The 23,022-nt window shown below is 41.1% G+C and overlaps 1 protein-coding gene across 4 annotated transcripts; it reads right to left on the bottom strand.

Annotated features, from left to right (window-relative positions):
* Positions 1-1,601: 1,601 nt before the first annotated feature.
* Positions 1,602-22,717, bottom strand: dyrk2 (dual-specificity tyrosine-(Y)-phosphorylation regulated kinase 2). 4 transcript variants are annotated; one of them, XM_067489564.1, is made up of 7 exons: positions 22,594-22,717; positions 14,617-14,717; positions 10,236-10,578; positions 9,886-10,049; positions 8,942-9,331; positions 8,767-8,857; positions 1,602-7,537 (listed from the first exon to the last, which is right to left on the bottom strand). In XM_067489564.1, the coding sequence occupies exons 1-7, from the start codon at positions 22,631-22,633 to the stop codon at positions 6,894-6,896; spliced, it is 1,773 nt and encodes a 590-aa protein (XP_067345665.1). In that variant the 5' UTR covers positions 22,634-22,717; the 3' UTR covers positions 1,602-6,893. The 4 variants fall into 4 exon arrangements, with proteins under 4 accessions (XP_067345665.1, XP_067345666.1, XP_067345667.1 ...); XM_067489565.1 differs by lacking the exon at positions 22,594-22,717 and adding an exon at positions 22,204-22,569; XM_067489566.1 differs by lacking the exon at positions 22,594-22,717 and adding an exon at positions 22,083-22,192.
* Positions 22,718-23,022: the final 305 nt, after the last annotated feature.

Raw genomic sequence — 23,022 nt, 5'->3', positions numbered from 1 at the left:
TTATTAATATTGGATGCAGCACCTCCTGTTGTGTGAGCCCATCTAAACGATGCTATTTGCAGTGTGTGTGCTGATGCCTTGATGTGATGTCACATCCTCCTCCTTAATAACACTGCATTCATTAACACCTGTGTGTTGTCATGGTAACTCCAGTGTCATCTTTGGGCATCATCAGGGGCTTAGTGTAACTTAAATAAAACCTCCAACCCTGGTTTCTCCACAAAAATAAAATTCATTTTTTGATGATATTCCTATAGCTTTAAATATTGTTAAATATCAATTTAAAAACTTTTTGAAAATCATTTAGAAAGTTAGATATACAGTATTTTTGATAACTAGGTGCCAAATATTTGCACAGTTTACCAGTTTAACTTTTTCTGAAAATCAAACATCTTATTATCTGAACAAATATTTAAAGAGGAACTCATGATACTGGATTTGAAAGATTCATAACATCTTAAATAAAACCCTTTAAAAAAAAAAAAATGTATTATTTTTTTTTCTTATCCCGTGAGTTCAGGGTCGCCACAGCAGATCATTGTCCGCATGTTGATTTGGCACAGTTTTCACGCCGGATGCCCTTCCTGACGCAACCCTCCCCAATTTCTACCGGGCTTGGACCCAATGCAAAAGTGCTGGGGTTTAGTGTCCCAGGGACACTTCAACGTGCAGCAGGGACTGGGGATCAAACCACTGAGTCTGTGGTCCGTGGATGTCTGCCTTACCGACTGAGCTACAGCATTTTGATGTAACGTGAAAAGCTAACATAATAGTCCGATTAGCTTGGCACTGGTGCTGTTGACCTACAACCGTTGAAAATCGTGCCACTGTTGGTCAAATAAGAAGAGGAGGAAGGTGTGTTCATGGGCAGAGACAGAAGAGGAAAGCTAAGAATGTAGGACTGAATGTTGGGACTATGACAGGGAAGGTTAGTGAGTTGGTGACATGATGCAGAGAAGGAAGGTGGACTTACTGTGTGTCCAGACCAGGTGGAAAGGTAGCAAGGCTAGAAGCTTAGGAGCAGGGTTCAAGTTGTTCTACCATGGGTCAGATAGGAGGAGAAATGGAGTTTGTGAGGAATGTTCTAGAGGTGAAAAAAGAATCAGACAGGTTGATGAGTCTGAAGCTGGAAATTGTTGTTAGTGGTTATGATCCACAGGTAGGATGTGAGTTAGAAGAGAAGGAGAAATTCTGGAGTGAGTTAGATGAGTAAAATGTAGCCAGACAACACAGGATGGTGGTGAGGAAGATGAAGAGGACGAAAGCAAAGCAGAGGATAAAGTGGTGGAAGATGAAAAAGGAAGAATGTTGTGTAGTTTCCAGGGAGGAGCTGAGACAGACTCTGGGTGGTTTGGAGGTGCTTCTGGAAGACTGGACCACTACAGCTAATGTGATCAGGGAGACAGGTAGGAGGTTGGAGCTGCCAGGCAGGAGGTCTAGAGGAAGAATAAAGAGGAGATTTATGGATGTAGTGAGAGAGAAGAGGATGCAGAGGACAGAGTTAGATGGAGTCACATGATTCACTGTGGCGACTCCTGAAAGGGAACAGCCCAAAGGAAAAGAAGACGACGACTTATTGAAGGAACACATAAAGAAACACATAAAGATGAACAATAAAACTTTTATTAATATTTTTCCACCACAATAAAATTTAACAAAGGCTCACTAGAAAAGTGTCAACTTCTGTGTTCTGTACAGTAGATACAGTACGTTGTAAAACTAGCTGCAGTGTGGCACAGCAGCACATTCAACCCCTAAAATGTATTAATCAGACATATTTCCACATTATTTACAAAATAAATCCACAAAAAACCCAGGTGGCAAACATCACAGAAATGCAGCTTCACGCTTACGGCGGCTAACCTCCAGCTGCAGAATCCTTCAAATAAAAGCTAAATGGCTTCGGCGCTAGTATGCTAACTGACTAGCAGGGCAATGAGCTAGCAGGTTAGCTAGGCTCCAGCTGCTTTCATCCTTTTTTATTCTGAATGCTACCAGAGGGTCATTTAAACCAGACTTCTTGTTGCCGTGTTACTACAGCCTATTAATATGACTCTCCTTTTAAAACAAAACACTGTTTCTCTTATTGTCTGAAAGGCAGCTGCTGCTTTTCTAATTGCCCCTATAGCAACTTCCTTTCTGTTCTCCATCGTACTGCTGATCCGTCTGCTTGATCAGCTAGTTCTCAGCTAGCTTCAAAAAGGAATGCACTTTGGTAGTTTCAACCAAATGCCCTGGGTGTTAGTCACAACAAATGACAACGGTAATAATCAAAACTGCGCAATCTGAGGTACCAACGTGAAAAAAAAAGAATGCATTAAAACCACGTTAATGTTAATGCTAACATCTTGTTAAAGCTCCTCTCTGAGGAACTCAACACAACTGTAGCTAGCAATTAAAAACTGGCTATGTGCTACTAGCAGTCACTTGGTAGTAGGCTAGTGTTAGCATCACTGTAGGTAAAACAAACATCAGTGCAGCAGCTAGCAGCTGGATGCTAGCAGGTAATCGGCTAGTGTTAGCTTAGCCCTGTTGCCAGCAAGAATCGCCCGTTATTCTTAAGGCGACGAGTGACAACATTTGGCTGATATGTGTCTGTACATTGTGCAGCCATGTTATACAATCCACCTCACATCAACACACGCACACAATGTGTGTAGGCATCAGTGCTAATCAGTTTAAAGCTACAATTTATGGTTGGTGCTTTAGCCAATTTAGCTAGCTCTGTATGGCGCTATGGCAGCCCATTTCTGAGCAAAAGGAAAAAATGTCCAACATCCTGCAAATACACTGTATCACAGAGAACCCAAAATGTTATTTTAGCCTCTACTTTTGCATATAGTGTGGATTATGAACTAAATCGGACTTGGGACATTTGTATTGTATCCTTCAAATAAACAAGACTTAATATTGTTTTCAGTATAATAAATTATTGTAAACAATTTATCTGCTTCCAAATCCTTCATTCATTAAATTTGCAGTTTTATCACTAAATGTGTCGAATAAAGAATCTGAAACCATTTCATAATCATAATTATATTCCTTCATTCTTGTTTCTAAACTAAAGGTGGTACTTTGGGCTGTGGCTAAACAAATATTTTTGCCACTTTGTGACATAAAAAAATTAAATAATTGTGAAAATATGCAATAAATAATGAAAATGATTAGTTCCAGCCTTGCAATCAAGTATTTTATTCAGTCCTAATTTAAAAACGTACTTTTATCAATGACTGGATTTAATGCTTTTGATCGATGGCAGCTTCAGGGGCAGTTATAGCCCCTTTCAGACATGCAGTGGAATTCTGACATTATCCTGACGTTTTTAGTTGGTGTATGTGTGAACAAAAACGCTGCAGACTTATCTGGATTATATCCCAGGAGCCCCCTAGTGCAATGTTATGCTGCTCTGTCCCGAATGTTTTAAAAGCGATCGAGTGGCCGTGTTAATGACGTTTGTATCACTCCACTGCCGTGGTAGTTGAGTGAATGAGTCTTTTTTTTTTTTTTTTTTTTATATTAGTAGCACGGCCCAGAGCGGATTTTCACCCCTGAGGACGCTTATGACTTGGGATTGACATGCATAAAAGGCCACTCTGGACATTGTCCGAGGCAGAAGTCTCCTTACAACGTCTTGAGTACATGTCTGAAACAGGCCCATGTCTGACAGACTCTATCCAGGGCAACAAAAATACTGGCTGCCAAATGTCATCACGGCACTATGACAACACAAGTTGCACCACAACTAGTGATTGTTGCTCTGACATCACTAACGTGTGTGTGTGTGTGTGTGTGTGTGTGTGTGTGTTGGGTGAGACATGGCGGTGAGATACTGAAGGCACAAAGTTACAACTCTCAGCACTCCATCTCACAAAAAAAACATTAAAAAATTAAAAACCATCAACCAATCAAGCAATCATATCTTTAGAAAACAACAAAACAAAAACATCAAAGAGGACCACCCCCCCCACTTCTTTTTCTGCCTCCTTACTTCAGTTGGGAGGGGGGGGGCAGAGCTTCCCCTGAGACGGGCGGAGCAGGTAGTGTCTGTGTGTTTTTACATGGGGAGTTTCTTCTTTGTTGTCCAATTCTCGTGCGCTACATTACAACACATTTGCCAGACTGGCTGTGCACACAACCAATGTATCCTGCGATCTTCCTCGTCCTCCTCCTCTTTATTCTCATCTCGGTATGACTCCATTTTCAGAGTGAGTTCAGATGCAGTTGTATGTTTATATATGTGTTTGCGTGAGGGAACAAGCTTAAAGTTAAAATAAAAAAAAAAAACCTCTTGTAATGTCGACATTGCACATATACACTTTCTACACCTGACACACATATTCAAGTATACGATATGAACTGCACATTATAATGTATATGTAGATTAATAAATATTTAAGTGTGGTAAATAAATAAAACGCATCTTCTAACAGCCCTCCCCAGTCGCACAATACTGACCTTTGATGAGTAAATTACCAGCCAGTTTGACTGAATTACTGCTCAGCTACCCATTATTTCTTCTCATCTGATATTTTGTTTCAATTCTATAGTGTATTGTGCAACCGCCATCATATTATCTGATAGCATTTGGGCCCAGTTACACCAGATAATGCTGGCGAAGTATTTCCTTCGTACGATGTTATGATCAAACATGGTACCAGAAGTTAGCAATAAAGCTAGGTATTAGACTTACAAGGACATACAATATTAGTTTTCATCCAAAAATATAGATAGAGATTAAATAAGTAATTGTTTTTCCTTCCGTGGATGAAATATAATTTTGGCAAATAAAAAAAAGAGTCCAACATAGTTCATGTTTTACATCTTGGTTTAGTGTAATATTCAAGCCAAGATGTTCTTTACTGGAGCTCAATCTAGAATTAAATTTTGTTCTCATTCTGTGAAACATATTTAATTATGACAAAATCACTGGTGATTGCAACGCATGCTGCAGCAAGTTTACACCAAGAACATACTGGAGTGACTGGGCCCCTTCTGTGTCAGTAAACTCTGAATAACAGACTTTAATTTTCCTTAAACTATCATGTGTCAGAGCTGACGTTATTTTGCAAGTACCACAATTTGGCTTTTCTTCTAAATTCAGTGCAATTTCTTGCACTCACATTTTTACCCTTAGTTGGAGTTACGTCTTCACAAAGCACATAATCAGTGCAGGGATTAAACGTTCAACTACTTTGATATTACACTTGCACTTACACGTTGAACTCAGACGGGTTGCAGGCAAACGATGATTTCAAGCGGGAAATTCCCATAGCCACTGTTTCTAAGCAACTAGCAGGAAAAGAGACTTCTTTGCAAATACTACTCTATGTTGCAAGGTATTGAAAAATATTGTAGTGTCAAATGTCTGAAAGTTATTATTTCCTGGAATTTTTGAACCTCTTAAATAAATAAAACTTAAATAAATGATCTTTTTGTTCCCAATTATTTTAAAAAACTTTTTTCTAAAATATTATTCTTAAAATGCTGCTATGAATCAGAATGTGATAATGACCTTTGGTAAGGACGTCGTAGCTTTTCACGTTGGCCAAATACAGTTAATGCAGCTCCCTCAGTTATTTCTAAAGACACAATTTAGTTTTCCCATATCATAGACAGGACCTTGGCTCCTACAATCCCCCTTTTTTTTTTTAAAAACTCAAAGCCCTTTGAGTGGAAAATGATTCATAACTTGCCCATAAATCCACCCCCATCTACTTTCACCTTCACCTCTCTTCACAGCTTCTTCCAGCAGCCATTTTGTTTCCTAATACTCAGATTAAAAGGAAACCAAATAGCGCTAGCTAACACACGCACCTTTTGGAACTTTTCTTCTTCTTTACCGCTGTACTTTCTCTGCTAATGTTCAGAAACATAAAACTTCTTAAAACTATGAATCTAACAAGTTAAAAAGATTTAGTCATTCTGTCTGTACTTTGTAAGGCTGGGCAGCGGAGAGCTAACAGGCTATGGCTATAAATGCTTAGGGTAGCTACCGGTCTGCCAGAAAAAGGCAAATAGTGAGGCAGCTTCAGGCAGCTGGCTGAATGAAAGTTTGCTAGTCTAACGTCTAGCTAGTGGAAAAGTGGCCTTAGGCAGCACTGTCACAGTTAATCCTTAGCTAGCTGACGGGCACAGTGCTAGCATGGTAGCTCACTGTAAAAACATCAAGCTAAGAAAGACAGAAACTGCTTCATAATTCAGCTAGGGCCATGACAATTGTGTAGGAGTTCACGTCACAAATAATTACCAATGTTCCCCAAACTGAGGCATAAATGAGTTTTTTCATAATGATATGAAATAAAGATCAACGAGCTAATTTGTTGCATTTGCAGCTTCCAACATGCCAAGTCACTGCAGATATAAACTTGTAAGACTCGGAGAAGAAAACGTATTTTTTGGTCTGTAAATTGATCGAGTATCAGCTCAGCTCAACAGATTCTGTGCTAATAACAAAAAAGCCTTGTTCCCTCCATAGCACCATGTTTTTGTTGTGTTGTGTGTCTGGAGCTACAGAATAGTGTGGTGTGTTAGGATTGTCTGAGCTGCTCCCACCATCATTTAAATATATGTGCTCACTTCCCATCTTCTTCTCATGCGGTCTCTTCAGAAAGGACTGAGAATTTGAGGAGTCTGCACGCGCTTCAATTAATCAATCCAGCTTCTTTCTGCTGACGTCTCAGTCTGGCCCTTCTACACATTTAACACCTGCAACACTGGATTTCCATGGCAGTCTGACTTGAGTGCACCCCAACATCGCTGTGAAAACAAGCATGAAAGAAGCAAACGCTCTTAAAACTGGACAGACCAGTTTTATTCAGTTCCAGCTGGTTGCTCATGGCTGCTTGTGAGTGCAGGTTTAATCTCCCACCACAGCGAGCGGGGTGCATTTACTCTCAGCTGACCAGTTTGGGCAGAACTGTCCTGGGCTGGATGTTCCCGTTCGCATCAGTGATTGCTGCTAAATTAGTCCTGGTTTTTGAGGAGGAGGATGTCGTGCTTGAGGAGGGGGCGAGCTTGGAGATGGAGGTGATGGCGCTGTCATTGGTAGTGCCCCGTTTGGATGAGGAGGTTTTCTCCCCCGTGACGCTTCCTATCGGAGGCTTGGGAAGCCTCCGTCTCAGCCATGGGTGGCGTAACGCCAGGCTAGGAGTCATCCTGAGCGCTGGGTCCCACTCTAGACACTGTTTGAGAAAGTCCAGAAACAGCGGGTCATCACAGCCTTTTAGGGCTGCGCTCCAGTCCTTACTGCCCGGTGGGCCACGTACCTTCCCCCGTCGAGAGCGGCCGCCGTTCAGCACAGTGGTGCCGTCAGGCAGCGTGGTGACGGTGCAGTACCGAGGGTAGCCTTTGGATGAAACAAAGTTCTTGGCTCTCTTGGAAGCGTCAAGGAGCTTCTGGCTGGGCATGCCCAGCAGTTCAATGATGCAGGCCAGCTGGTCGGCTTCATCTTCCCCCGGCAGCAGTGGATAACCGGTCAGCAGCTCCGCCAGAATGCAACCCAGAGACCACATGTCGATAGGCATTCCATACCTGGAGCCTGAAAGAGAGATTGTTCATTCAAAATGCGTTTCTCTAAGAAATATAATTTCTAGACTTTAATCTTGCCAAGATGAGCTTTTGCTGTCACCTCTCTCTCATTTTTGGGGCACGACATTTCTAATGAATCTTTCCGTGACTTGCTGTGGCTGCTATATTCCTGGCAAGCTGGACAGTGTGGTGACTTTGTGTGGGCTCTCCTATCATTAACTGCATTTTTTTAAGGCTTCAATGTTGTGTTTGGAATGTTTACTGCTTTTTTCAAATTAGCTAGAAAACATCTCTTTCCTTGTCCTTAGCTAACCCAGGGTTCATGTTCATGTTACTTTTTATTGCACTGGGACCTCATAATGACAAAGAAAAAGTTTGTTAGAAATCTTTGCAAATGTATAAAACACCAAAACAAACAAACAAAAAAAAAAACATGAGAAACAAAATTCTCTGGTCTGATGAAACAAAGATTGAACTCTTTGGCCTGAAAGCCAAGTGTCACGTCTGGAGGAAACCAGGCACCGCTCACCACCTGACCAACAGCATCCCTACAGTAAAGCATGGTGGTGGCAGCATCAGGCTGTGGGGATGTTTTTCAGAGGCAGGAACTGGGAGACTAGGCGGGATCGAGGGAAAGATGAATGCAGCAATGTACAGAGACGCCCCTGATAAAAACCTGTTGCAGAGCGCTCTGGGCCATACACTGGCGCACACTGGTTCATCATCAAACTAAGTAAATGTCCTTGAATGGCCGAGAGCCCAGACTTGAACCTGACTGAACATGTCTGGAAGGATCTAAAAATGGCTGTGCACCGACGCTCCCCATCCAACCTGCTGGAGCTTGAGAGGTGCTGGAAAGAATGAGATGTACTGCCCCAAAATAGGTTCCAAGCTTGAAGCATCATACTCAAAAAGACTTGAGTCTGTAATTGGTGCTAAAGGTGCTTCAACAAACGATGAAGCAAAGCCGGTGAATATTTACGTACATGTGATTTTTTGTTTTGTTTTTTATTTTTAATAAATTTGCAAAGATTTAAAACAAACTTCTTTCATGTTGTCATTAAGGGGTATTAGAACTTTGAGGAAAATGATGAATTTATTCCATTTTGATATCAGTCTGTAACATAACAAAATGTGATAAAAGTTAAGTGCTGTGAACACATTGTGGATACACGGTAGCTCATGGTAACTAAGTGACAAACAGTTTCTTTACGTTTCCATCCATGTTTTTGACCTTACCCAGAATGACCTCTGGTGCTCGATAGAACCTGGACTGGATGTAGGTGTAAACTCTCTGATGTTCATAACAGCTAGAGCCAAAATCTATGACCTGCAGTCAAGAAGCGAGACACAAAAAGTAGGTTAACAAGCCCTTGCTACTTGAAACAGAAGATTACAAGTTTTGTTGTCTTACCTTAATGCCACTTCGTCCTTGCTGCTTAAGTAAAATGTTCTCGGGTTTGAGGTCACAATGAATAATGCGGTTCTTGTGCAGCAAGTCCAGACACTGTAGGATGGAGTGGGCAAACTTCCTGACCAGCGGGAGGCTGAAGCCCTGGAATTTGTTCTTCTTGATAAGCTCGTACAGGTTCATACTGAGCAGTTCGAAAGTCATACAGATATGGTTCCGGAAGGTGAAGTTCTCTAGCATGTGAATGACGTTCATGCTGGAGTCCTTGTCCTGCTTCCTCAGGTGCTCCAGGATGCGGATCTCCTCTGCCGCCTGCCGGTGAAAGCGCTTTTCATTTCGGACCATCTTCAGAGCCACATGGTTCTGTGTCTTGTGGTCGAAGGCTTTCACCACCTGCAGGAGGACAAACACGATGCTCTGATTGTCTTACTATCCACCTGACTTCAAAGCACATCCTATCATTAGAAAAGAACACAACAGTAAAGAGCTTCTAACATGGAGTAATAATTTTGATGTAAGTTATTAGTTCCAGCTCTATAGTTTATCTGTTAATCACAGGATTGTAAATAGAAAACTTCCAGAGTGACTGGCCAGTTGCGTGGGGTTAAAACGTTGGCTACAATTTTAACTGTAGCCACTGTTAATTATATTGGCACAAAATAAAATGAAGTCGTTCCAATATATTATTAGCTAATGTTTGGGCCCTGAATTGTAGAGATTTCTTCAGTAAAACTAAGTGTCTAAAGACCCTTGTTCGTATTTCAATTTACTTGTTGCTCACATGGCCAATAATGCTGATTGGAAGTTGGAGCTGACAGGAGACAAAAGCTGTTTTCAGATATGCATTGCAGCCCAGAACTTAGTAATACTAGTACCACCAATCATTAGTACTTGTAGTACAGCGTTAATGTAGCATAAAGTGACAGCAAAAGCATTTCCAGTCATACCTGTCCGAAGCTACCCTTGCCGATGACCTTCAGGACCTCATAGCGGTAGGCGATGTGGTCATGTGGGACGTGAATGTAGGATCCCTGATCGTCGTCATAGCTGCCGTTGTTTGCTCCACCCATAACTCCCGACCTCTTCTTAGCATTCGGACCAACAAAAAAAACTGAAGAGAGACGAAGTGAGAAACAGCAAGGTACAAAATTGAACTTCATCTTTCATATTACTGCTATTGATCATGGTTATTAACCCAGTCATTTATTAAAAATTTGGGTCAATCTCAATTGACCTCAAAAACCAAAGATCATTTGTTTAATATAATTATCATGAACTGATCAGACGACCCACTCACTCTCGGAGAAGCTAAAAATTTCGTGGTGCTCGAACGACGACATTTTGGACATAAACTGCTTCATGGCCTGCTCCGGGGACATGTGGGTGACCTTTGGCTTGCTGTCTGTCGACTTGTTGGAGGTGGCGCTGCCCTGACGGCAGTGTGGGGTGGAATCCGACGCTGAGCTCTGGCGATCCGGCAGCGGCAGGCCCGGTCGCGAGGAGCTGAGCGGAGCCAGGCCGTTGGGCTGGGAGGTCAGGACTGGACGCTTGTTGGTGTTCTCCTCGTACAGCTGGGTGACGCTGACCTGTGACTGTGATGACAGCTGGACGGCGTCCATCATGGTGGCTTTAGAGCCTCCCTACAAAGAGGCACAGATCAGCCTTAGTATAGTCTCGATTGTATCTGTTGTTAACTATTTAAAATGAGTTCATAACATACAGGGAGGTACATGTACTGCATGACAGATGAATTCAGGTCTTCTAAAAATAAATGGAAGTTAACTATTGCCCACTGGTTTGCCACCAATGCAGTCAGCAGTTGCAGCATCAGTCAATAAATTTACTTTAAAACCTATAGAACCACATGGCAGGTATTTGAACCCAAATCTGCCTGCTTCTCAAGTCATAATTCAATCAAATCTGAAAATTTTTTAGAGTCAATGTGACTGACACACCTGGAAGATATCATCATGTCTTACGTCTATTGCTAATAAATAACCATAATCATAGAAAAAAAACTGTTAACTGCAGAATTTGCATGAGACTCATTGAATTTTTAAGTAGTTTTGTTTAACTGTTGTCTTACTGGGTCCACTGCAAAAATAACTGACTTTTAATGGCGCCAAAGGGGCCTGGTGGCTCATTGGTAGAGCATTGGGTTGGGATGCAGAAGGCCGCCAGGTGTGGCCCCACGTATCCACCTAGGGCCTCCCTGGTGCCAGTCGCAGGCCCAAACAATAAGAAAAAAGGGAAGGTTGCAACAGGAAGGGTTTAGAAACATATGCCAAATCAACACGTTCCGCTGTGGTGACCCCTGAAGGGACAAGCTGAAAGCCTTTGATCTTTGACCTTTAATGGTGCTAAAATGTGAACAACCACAGCCTGGTGGTTTCAACACTAGTAGGAATAAAAGGAGGTTTAATCACAAGATAAAACTGGTATGTTGTTACAACAAGAAAGATTGCTTGTAAAAATTATACAAGTTGGTTTCACAATGTGGAAACTATTTTGTTTTGACACAACAAACTTTTGTTCTAATCAGAGACTTTAAATCGACTCCCAATTGTTCAAAATGTTGCAGCGAGGCTTTAAACAGAAACCTCTAGAACAGGTTTTGTTTTCACTGGCTGCCTGTCAAGTCCAGAATTGCTAAAAATGTTTTAGTGCTAACATTTAGAGCACTACACGGACAGGCTCCTCAGTACATCGCAGACCTCTTGACCCTGTACTCTGCCACTCGTGCTCTCCATTCCTCAAGTCAGACCATCCTGATGGTCCCCAAAACCCGTTTGAAAACTTAGGGGACCTGTCTTTTCAGGCTGTAGCCCCCAAACTCTGGAATCCCCTGCCCCTGTCACAGCATGTGGCTGAATCTGTTGATGGTTTCAAAAAACAGCTGAAGACACTCTTTAGACAGGCTAGTTGACTGAGCTTTTAGCTTTTCTTTGTCTCTGTGTTATTTCTTTCTATATCACTGCAGCATGTAAAGCACTTTGTGATTTCATCTGTGAAAAGTGCTATAGAAATAAAGCTTTCTTACTTACTCAACTGAAGGACCCATACAGTCTATATACAGTCTAATAGATTACAATAACAGATTACTGGACAGTGCCTCACTCGCTCTCTCCATTTTGTGGCCATCTCTCGCTCATCGACTCACTCCTTGTTGCTGTAGTGACCAGTGCACCTGGGTTCTTTCAGATAACAGAGGAGCATTTGGTTTCAGTCCACTGTCAAAGTTCAAAGACCTGCTTTTAAACACAACACTACATTAATTAGTAATGTGTATCTGTGTGTGTTCCTGCAATTTAGCCGCTGAGGACATTGTGGTGTTTAAAAAAAAAACAAAACAGAAAGTAATTGAGACATGAAACTGGAACAACACAGTCAGGCTTGTGTGTGTGTGTTGTCAGTAGCAACAGTGACATATGAGAACAAAGCGTTTGATTCTGTTGACACCTCCTTTACCTGGCAACACCTTGACACACCCAATAAAACATTTGAGCACATGGAGAACAGGCCAAGCTTCATTCTAAGGTGGCAGTACAAGCGATTTATACGACATATTAAAATATTTGGGTAATTTTGGTAAAGGCGTACTTTAAAACTGTTTTGTAGACTGATACTTTTAGGATTGTGCATAATTGGCAGATTTATAAATCCACGTTCAGGCCGACAAATGGGTTTTGACATATTTACCACAGTTCAAGTGTTGCAGTTTTGCAAGCAGAGGTTTGCAAAAGAAGGAGGCATTTAACTGCTGAGCAATTGCAGTTAAATGCACTGGACTGTTAATCATGTGACAGTCAACAGCTAGACAGCAGCTACTAGCATTAGCTCAGATGGGCATCACTGGTGTCAGATACATGTATTCAGTGCCATAACAATTAGCAACGTGAGTGCAGAGATAAACAACTTTGAATTAGTCTACAGTGTAAAATTAGACATACATTTGAAGCTTCACTGTAATAGTTCAAGCATAATTTGCTGAATAAGTCCTATTATAATAATTCCTTCAGGAGTGGGGTATTAAAACTGACAAAATATAGAAGCAACAAAACACTGGGCCTCATGAGGCACGAGTCAAAAAAACAGATACAATAAGTAGCATGCAGGAGCAATTTAAGTTTATGATTTTTCTCATCTTTAGAATTTTGTCTTAGGCAAGAAGGAGTGGTCCAGGTTTTATGGTACAAGTAATACTAATATAATAGTGGGGTTTTCTAAATATTTTTAATGAACACACTATCAGCGTCTCATCAGAACCAACACGGCTGCAAATTTTGTTTTCATGGTGGCGTCTGAAGAAACTAGCACACTTGTATTAAATACATTTATCTTATCATGCTGCAGAGAAAAATGAGCAGGTCACATCTCAGATAAGTGAGTTGATTGAACAGCGTTATGTTCTAACATTGATAATAAGACACGTTTCTGATTCAGCTGGTGATTGGTCGGTATCCTATCTTTGCTGTAAATAATCTAATCAGCGTGTGACAATGACGGGAAAATCAAATTCTTATCGGTTTTTACAACCATTTACCACCAGTTACCTGAGGGGAAACCTGATGTGAAAATGCTGTAGCTCTCACTACTGTTAATATTAGTACAACTGACACTGCAACTATTACTTGTACTGCTAATACTACTGATGTTCCCGAAGCTGTAAAGTCTGACCCAATAAATACTTGCCTGACTCATATGGCTTTTACTAATTGATAATAGGACTTTGATCAGTTTCCCTGGAAGTTCGTTTTATACTTTATGATGACAATGCTAATAGTTAAAATGATTAAAAAGGTTGAATAATGATACAATGATACTCCTCTGAAGGTAATCAAGTGAATAAATACTGCATCTGTGCTCTATACTATTAGTCCTGTATGTTTGTCCTTCACACCAGCCTATAAACCAATCAGCTGTTCAAAGCATCCTGTAGCAGAAGGCTATTATTAGCTGCTGACTGTTCCACCGATCTGCTGTCCAGGCTACACAGCTAACTGCAGAATGCTAGACAAACTCCAGCCACCTACAGCAAGGTTTCATTTATGTCTTTATTCGTGCGAAATTCACTTACGCGAAACGAGAGCGCATTCAGACGGGTTTCGCGTAAGTGAATGAAAACTGCAGTCCAATTGTACTTATACTACCTCAGGTTTGTCACCCTGGATGACCGCGTAACCCCAGGGTCAGCACTCGGATTTGTCTGCCCTTTTAATTTTCCAAAACACATTTACGGAGTTTTCCCTCTAAAACAGTGACAGTGTTGGGTTTCATTTATAAACTATGTCATAAAACAAAACGCGATGCTTCGCCAAACTGATCGGGTCCAAAAAAGAAGAAAACATGTCCAGAAAATAATGAATGAATTAAATTCAAGAACAATGATTGAGAATTAAACACAGAATCTGTCTTGTTAACATTTAAATTACCATATGACAGATGAGTGGTTTTATGATGTTTATCAGACGATTTTGACTTTATTTGCCTACTGATAACGTCCAAAATAAAAGCAGCTGATCCAGGACACTGGCACAGTATTGTCTACATTTTCTTCAAACACTATTCAACAAAGTCCTTAAGTTATTTCATCATGGCTCATTTTTGAAGCTTGATATGCATTTGAAGAAATACATTTTTGTAAAATAGCTATTTTAGTAACAAGAGAATGTGTGTACCGTCAGGGAGTTGTGGCTGTTTCGAAGAGGCGGCAGGGTGACGGGTGATGTTGTTTGAGAGCCGCTGTGACCAGGAGAGTAGACTGGCTCGCCCGCTTTGCCTTGAAAGACATGGTACGACAAAGAGAGAAAGAAGGTTTCATCATTTGTCTTCTTCTGATTTAGAAGAAATCAGAGATGGAATCATCATCTCTGAGTGTTCAGTTACACCCAGTGACATGTTTAGCCTAGCTCAGCACAATAAGAAACTGGAACCATGAAATGCTTTGCAGACCTGTTCTCATGGTTTCAGCTCACGCTAATGAGTGATATCACACTTCTTGACATAGTAACAACCTTTCAGAGGACCCCATGTATTGCTGTCTCGCTTCGACATATCAAATATCACATGACATCAGCCCACATCAGGCAAAAGGAGCTGCAGTTTCTTTTTCAGCTCAAAGTGCAGCTTTACCATCTGAAAACCGAGTTGTGTTAAATTGTGACATAGATTCAGATTAATAATTGTTCAGACCAATGTTTTTATCCTGCTTTTGTTTAAAAGCTCTGTGCCAAATTTCAACCCATAAGGAGTTTCATTATCAGCAGCAGCTATTATCATGAGTAGATAAATACCTTTTTTTAAGCAAGGACAGACTAAAACTTTGATAAGGGCCAAGCAAAAAAATAATTATTTAATCTTTAGGCGTTCTGAATAGTTCACGACTGCTTGATGTCTTTTCCTGCATAAACACAAGACAGAACAGATTTATCATTTTTCTGCTGTTCCCTAGTAACTAGCGCTATGTGTGCAATATAGAGAAACCATCTCTAGCAAGGCTGTTTGTCTTTTATATATTAGATTATAAAGAATAGCAGAAGCAGCAAAAACAGCAAAGACCAACCCACAGTAATTCATACTGGGCTCTGAACAAAACAGATAATCCACGTTCTGAGCGTTATCAACACCACATCATCCATTACACAGTAGTGTTAGCTAACACATAGCTAACTCTAAGGCCTCTACGCAAACACAGTGCTTTACTATCTTTTAACGTCACGCCGTGTCTAAAAAGAGACGTGTCCATAGGACTGTGCTAACACTACCCTTTTTTGGTTTCATTTTGTTGTCTTCACCTGCTCAGGGTGCCATTACTCCAGTTCGTTGACTGGCTAAGCCAACACACGTGCAGGCGTTTCCAAGGAAACGTCAACAGCTGACAGCTGCTGTTTGTGTGACAGCAGAGGATGAACTAACCAAATTGGATTTAAGCACTTTACACATTGATAAAAACCTACATTTAAAATAACTGAATTAACTTACACTACTCACAAAAAGTTTGGGATAATCGTGAAATCTTGTACTATAACCTTCACAAGTGAACTTAATTCGAGGTTCTCTAAACTTTTGAATGCACATGTCCAACTGTTCAGTGTTTCAGTACTTATTGCGTAACATGCTGTTCTCCAACAAGGTGATTAACCACAAAAATCACAACGTAATTCATGGATCACCACTAAATGTTCTGGTTCAATGACAATTTGTTTTTTAAACAGTCCTTCATCACATTTTGACATCATGGGACATGTTATTGAGACATTGACATTGTTTTCTTGTGGTATACCCACCACTGCAACTTTATTACAGATGTAGTGCTTCAGATGTGCAGTGCCTTTAAGCACCAGAGATCCCAGACATGGGAACAAAGTACTGCAGGAAAATAGAGTTACATTAGTTCTGACATTTTATGGACGAAACAACTAGTCAATTATGAAAATAGAAGTTAGTAGGAGTGAGGGATACATTTATCAACTGCACATCAAGAGAAGCCGCGGCTGCCTGAATGTTTTGTACCACTCTTTGCTGAGTGATAAGAAATTTGCTCTCATCAGAGATTTCCAAATATTGAAACCCAGGTGGCATGAAATCACATTTTCTTTTTCACTCTCATATACAAATGCTGCACTGTGATAAAAGTGACAAAATATAAAAGATATAAAACCAGCTATGATAAAGTGGATCAGTGCTCCATCAAGGAGAAGGAGCCGTCGTAGATCTTTACCCTAAAATAATGACTAAAACCAAAATATATGCAGCAATGGAAGCATTTAGTTAGCATTTTCTTATTGCTGTCAGAAATCTCCTGAACGGCCGATCATAACTACGGTCTGCGCATGAAGGCATTTGTCACTGCTAGGCCAGCAGCTGAAAAGCCTTCTCAGACAAGAACTCTGTTTAAAATGTGATAATCAGCAACAGGAATAAAAAAGTATCCAGGATTTGTTAATTAACAGCGTTAGACTGGCTTCAACCGGTCTGACCCAGGCTAAAACGATCCAGTCCAGTCTAGGTCTAGAAGGTTGATTCAGGATGAAGAGGATGAAGATTTAAATATAGCCTGATAATCCTCAAGGCACTGCTTACCTCTCTTTCTGCGTCTCTCTCTCTCATCTGGTCTGTTTCTCATCGTCTTCTCTTTTAATAACCACATGACAACATAAAGAGGTCAGAGGTCACGCTGGACCAATACCTATATGCACCAAGGAGCTTCAAGAGGTAACATCGCTCTCAGGTTTTGCTGATATAAAGAATCAGTGATTTAGAAACGACATACATTAAAATAGAAAAAGCATTTGTTTATGCTGAAGTGAAATGTTGCCTCCTTATGTACATTGGTTAGGCAAACTTCAAAGCCAGTCAGACTTAGGCAAATATTCAAAGGCAATTACGTGGCGTCATTGATGATGCAATCAATGATGTCATCAAATTTAAAAAAGTATACAAATCTTAAAAAGTATAAAAGCAGTCAAAAAGCCATATTTAAGCAATAATGTCCTTTATAAGCTGAACGTGTGTTTCTAGCTGAAAGTATGGGCAAACTAGTTAGGTACCTTATAAAAACATAATTATTATTATTAAGATTAGGATATAATTACTGTGAATGCTTCTGAATAATTTCCCAGCATCTGAAACATTTAAAAAGCTGGAATCATACAGTATTTTCTTGAGAAACTCCCTCAGCAGATTTACCCTCTTTGAAAGTAGCACAGCTAAAGCAGTGACAGTGGCTCTTGAACATTTGTGAACCAGTTCGAATTTTCTCTGTTTGTGCAGAAATATGACCTTAAACCTTATCAGATTTTCACACATCATACAAATAAGCATGAAAACATGAAACAGATCTGTGGCTCTGAGAAACATTTATCCACTGAATGGAGAAATTGCTCTGCAGAATAATCATTGGATGCAGCTTTAATGCTTTTATGAAAAGAATACAGATATCAAAGCAGTGGCGTGAATGAATATGGACAGACACAGAGCAGACCCTCACAGGCCACCATCCAGCAGGTTAAGGCAGACAGATGGTCTCCGTTCCTGCTCTCTGCCTCTAATCTGAACCTGCACTCTAATCCTACTAATGAGGACAACTCAGACACACACACACACACAAACCCCCCGAACCTGTTGTACTAACACTGGCACATAATATACAGCCTCTAACATCCACCGTTGCCTTAATATTGCACAACAAACTCAATCCAAACCCGCAGACCCTGTGAAAGAGGCGTGTAATGTACTGCTTCACTGTAATCCTGCTGTTGACCGGGAAAATCAATATTTCTATATATTCTGATAAATATCAATACACAGGTTTCTAAGCACACGATCTGATGATATTCCCCTTATTTTTAGTTCTGGAATGTTGATTAGAATAAAAGGTGACTGACATGTTTGATTAATTGTTTCATTAAAGCAACAGTCACAACTCTGTGTTTCAAGCTTCTCAGATTTTCTGCCTCTCTAAGTTTTAACCAGATCAAATTATATTTAGTTATTAATAATTTCAGCTCTAACTCTAGTCTTAAGGTCTATTTAACATTCAAGTTCAACATGTCTCTGATGAATGTGCATTTTTAATTGTCTTTATTCTTCTAACATCTATTCAATTACAGCAGCTTATGTTCAGAATTACTGATATACTGTTCAAACATTGCTTTCATCTTCTTTACCGCGTCTTTTACACATTCTGTCGAACATTTTTTAATTACAAAGTATTATCGCAATTCTAATGTACAAGCTTGAACAAATCTTAAGAGAAATGTTTCAATATGTTGCGTTTTGGAAAGAAAAATCAGCCAATTTCAGATTGCTATAATGTTATTTTGGTTAAAGGCTAATAACATCCGCCCCAAATATCCAGTTTTCCTCACTGGCCCTGGAGTTTCCTGCTGTAGACACTGCTCCAAAGTAAACACTGCTACTGATAATGATGTATGGCTGGAAGCAGCGACGGTATTCGTTGCCGCAAGGCTGACAGATGCGTGTGAGCGGGGAGGAACAGCGGGGTGCTCAAACTGAACTTGACACTGAGCTGGAAATACAAGAGCTACAGCGAGCATGTTCGGCATGCTGCTCGACAGGGCGAGTAGGAAAATCTGCAACAGGCCTGAGTACATGCAGTAGTGGGACACTCGGCAGCGCACAAACCAATAGAGATGATAGGTGAACAAACCACTCGGTAAAGTTCAGAGATAGTAGAAATCCAACGGCAAAAGATTCTCGTCTTCATCTGCCCAGCACTTAGTTTAAAACTAGGAATCAAATATCTGCTACGACAGTGTAGCTTCTCCTCTCTGAAAAAGTATTTGGTCTTTTTGAAATTTTGAGCTGGTTTCGATTGAAAACGTGCAAAGCTCAAGGGGAATGTAGGAGCTGCCACAGCTGGGATACTATCAAAGCCTGTTCAGTCAGTTTGTGTGTAGAGCAGCAGCAAATAGTAAATGATTAGATGATCAATAAAACTGTAACAATTAACGAAACAAAACAATTCAATTGATAAACCTAGAAACTAACTGGCACCGAAAGAGTTGCAGCTATGTGTGAGATCAAACTAATTGGGATTTTATAGCATTTGATTGTTTCTGAATCCAGCATCATTTTCTTATGAATAATTCTGTTAGTGGTTTTTGAAGCAAAGACTGTGAAAACAGGACAAACATTTGTAGATTCCTTCTTCTCGGGAGTAAACAATAAACAGAGAAATCCAGAAACTGGACTGAGATGATTTGAAGCAAACATGAGATCTGCAACCAACTCAGAAAACAAACAGTAACTAAAAACTGTACAACAGCAAACAACTGTGTTGTTGTACTGTGTTGTCAACAATGGTGTATGGAGTGTGTACTTCACGGTGTTTGGTTTATAGCATGAACGTAGGACACACAATGGAATAGAGCTGAAAACGCAGCCTGGAGCAGCACAAACTAAATTCTAACCACTAATGAACTGCTTATAAAACCACCAACATGGTGAATACAGACGGCAAAAAAAAGAGGCTGCAGACAGACGAGGCCTACTGTGGTCTAAAAGTTACAACACACACAGATAGTTAGAAATATCCATGTTTGGCTCGAATAAGGCAAAAGTACTAATGGAAGCTATGATCTAAAGTGATCAACACACACCTCAAAGTGGAGACTGTGATCTCAGATGGTCTTGGTGACATGTAACACATAACTGCACACTAACCCTCCACAAAGCTTCCACCATTTATTAATATGACGCACACTTCAGTCACAACCGGTCTTTTTCACAACCATTCGTGAGAACATTACAGGCACGGAGTTTATATGTAACTAAATTTGTGTTTACATGTTAACGCTGCTGTGCGAAATGTAGCCATCCGGCTACATAACGTGAGTCCGTTTCCTAACTACAGTTACTGCACTAAACGTGTTGAAGGAACATTTAACCGGTGTCAAGTGATCTTATCAAATAATCTGTTACTTTTACAAACCTGTTTAAGAGGCCAAATTTGTTAAGCTAAAATGTGTTAAATACTTTTATCAGCAAGATTTTTATAGAAATTTCAATGTGTTGCAAAGCACGGAGCCCTGTTATGTGGCTTTACAGTGTTAAAACTAAGCTCTGCAGCTCATTTCAATTAAACGTTTGACAGGACTGGTCAGATAACACATGGTCAATGCAGCACCAACAAAATAAGTATATCATTGTAATTGTGGGTAGACCTCCTACTGCCACAGACCTGCATGTATTAAGAGTCCAAACTACATAAATAGTAGCTTGTAGCTCTAAATGTAACAAAGAACTCAGAGAACAGTTTCATGTTACATGCATCAATCTGTTGCTCTTTAGGAGCAAAACTGGCAGCTGATGTGAGATCAGACACTGTCTGCATTGACTGATGCATCTCTCCTCATATGATGATGATCTTTGTTTGACGGACAAAGGTGATGTTCTTGAGCCCGTTTCTCCACTTACTTGCAAAGATCCATGTTAATTATGCGTTTATTATGGAGATATATGACGTTTGCATAGGCTGACTGACTGATTGGGAGAGATGCTTTGCTGAAACACTGTGAAACAGCATTAGAGGTCTTTTAGGTTTTCAGGAGAGTTTGAAAAATACTTTTGGTTCATTTTAAAACTATGGTGGTACACACTAATTACACACTAATCAGATAATAACAAATGTTTTATAAGCATTCCTTGAATCTGGTGATCAGACAACACCCACTTTTTAGTTTGGAGGCTGTTAGTGTCTGCTGCTTCTCAGCTGTACTGCATTATACAGTGAGGGGTTTTTGCGAATAAGCCTCACTGATACATGCACAGGAACAGAGCAGAAACTGACCAGCAAAACAATGGTGTAATGCAAAACAGCATCAGAGACTTCAGTTGAATCAATACAATCAAAAAGAGGATTTATAGCGGGACATAGTTTTAGTATGTACACATTTTACAGTAAAACAATCCAACCTATGAATTGACCCCACGCTGTCTGATGGTGCAACTATTCCCAAACTAAACTATTCCTTTCACACTTCTAACAGGCCAGTGGCGGGGGACTGATGGCTCAGTGGTGGAGCAGTGGGTTAGGGATCCCATCCCACCAGGTGTGGCCCCGCCCAGCCACCAAGGGCCACATTGGGGCAGGAAGGGCATCATGCCAAATCCACATGTGGAACACGTTCCGCTGTGGCGACCCCTGAAGGGCCAAGCCGAAAGCTGCTGCTCTAAAAGGCTCTGCCAGCCAAGTTCGGGGTCAGTTGCTAACCAGAAAAACGTTACACATTTACATCGTGGAAGTACGTGTCACCATCCTAGAAACCTCGAAGAAGCCGTCTGCTAACGGTTTAAATAGACATTAGCAGTTTAGAAAGCTGTAAATAACCAAGCCAGGCTAACACCAAGCTACTTTAATGCCACCTTTAACAGTCCTGGATGCGCATTGCCAGGTTATTCAAATGTCATCCAGCGACAGATGATAGAAAGACTCCTCATACTGAAAATAAAATGCTAAAAAGGAAGCGTGTGACCTCTGGCTGAACTGAAGCTGTATTTCTGTCCGTGGAGCTGGAGGCCACAAAATACCCAGCAACCACAAACACACACACCAAACACCACCGGATACCTTATCTAGTTAGCATTACACACACACACACACACACACACACACACTCACGTTCAGCTGCGAAACACCGATAAACAGCTTCTGGGCAGCAACCACAACTGTAGGGCCGTTAGAGAGGCTTCACACGCTGAGACATGACAAATGAACCGGGACAGAAAGAAGAGGAACACACCGACAATCCTGTTCCTCCTGCTGCTGTCACTCCTCCTCGCTCGGTTAGCTAACGTTAGCTAAAAATAACCAGACACACAGGTAAAGAAAACGGGGAAAAGCCGCTTGTATTCGAACTGTTCTCCATCGGGTTCACTACTTTCTCCATTCAGACCACATCTGGGCCCCTGTCCCCCGTTTTTGGGGACATGACAGTTAATTGAATGGAGGCAGAAAAAAACCCCAATGTCTTGCATTTAGTCTGCTGGCGGAGCCTTGAGCTTCGCTGCTGTGGTTCCTCCCCTAACTTTACACTGTTTACACGTTAGACAGAGGCGACAATCAGCGATGTGTCTGCACCACACGGGCCGGGCTCAGGGGCCCTCCGGCCGGCTACAGAAGCAATGCTCACCCGTCGGAAGAACCGAGGCTCCGGGCTTCTTGGTTAACATGGCGGCCGCTCCTCTCCTCTAGACACAGAGGCAGCGGACCCCTCCTGTTCCTTCATCTGCAGCTCCTCCTTTTCCTCCTCCCCCTTTTCCTAATCCCCCTCTTCACACCTCCAGGATCCAAAACACCGGTTCTTGGATTTTAAATCTCCGTGGAAAACACATTTTTCTTCTTCTTCGTTTATTTGTGAACCTGGCAGCATCAAGCCCACAAGATTACTGATCTGATGTACACAGTTTTCTTTCTGTCCGTTCGGTTTATCCTGTGAGGTCAGAGTCGCCATAGCGGATCATTTGGCTTGTGTTTTACTCCGGACGCCCTTCCTGACGCAACCCTCCCCAATTTCCACCGGGCTTGGGACCGGCACTGCGCGGCTGGGGATGGGCTGTGG

The sequence above is a fragment of the Channa argus genome, chromosome 21 (genome assembly GCF_033026475.1).
Source record: "Channa argus isolate prfri chromosome 21, Channa argus male v1.0, whole genome shotgun sequence".
NCBI classification, from domain to species: Eukaryota; Metazoa; Chordata; class Actinopteri; order Anabantiformes; family Channidae; genus Channa; species Channa argus.
This window is presented reverse-complemented; position numbering and strand designations above follow the sequence as displayed.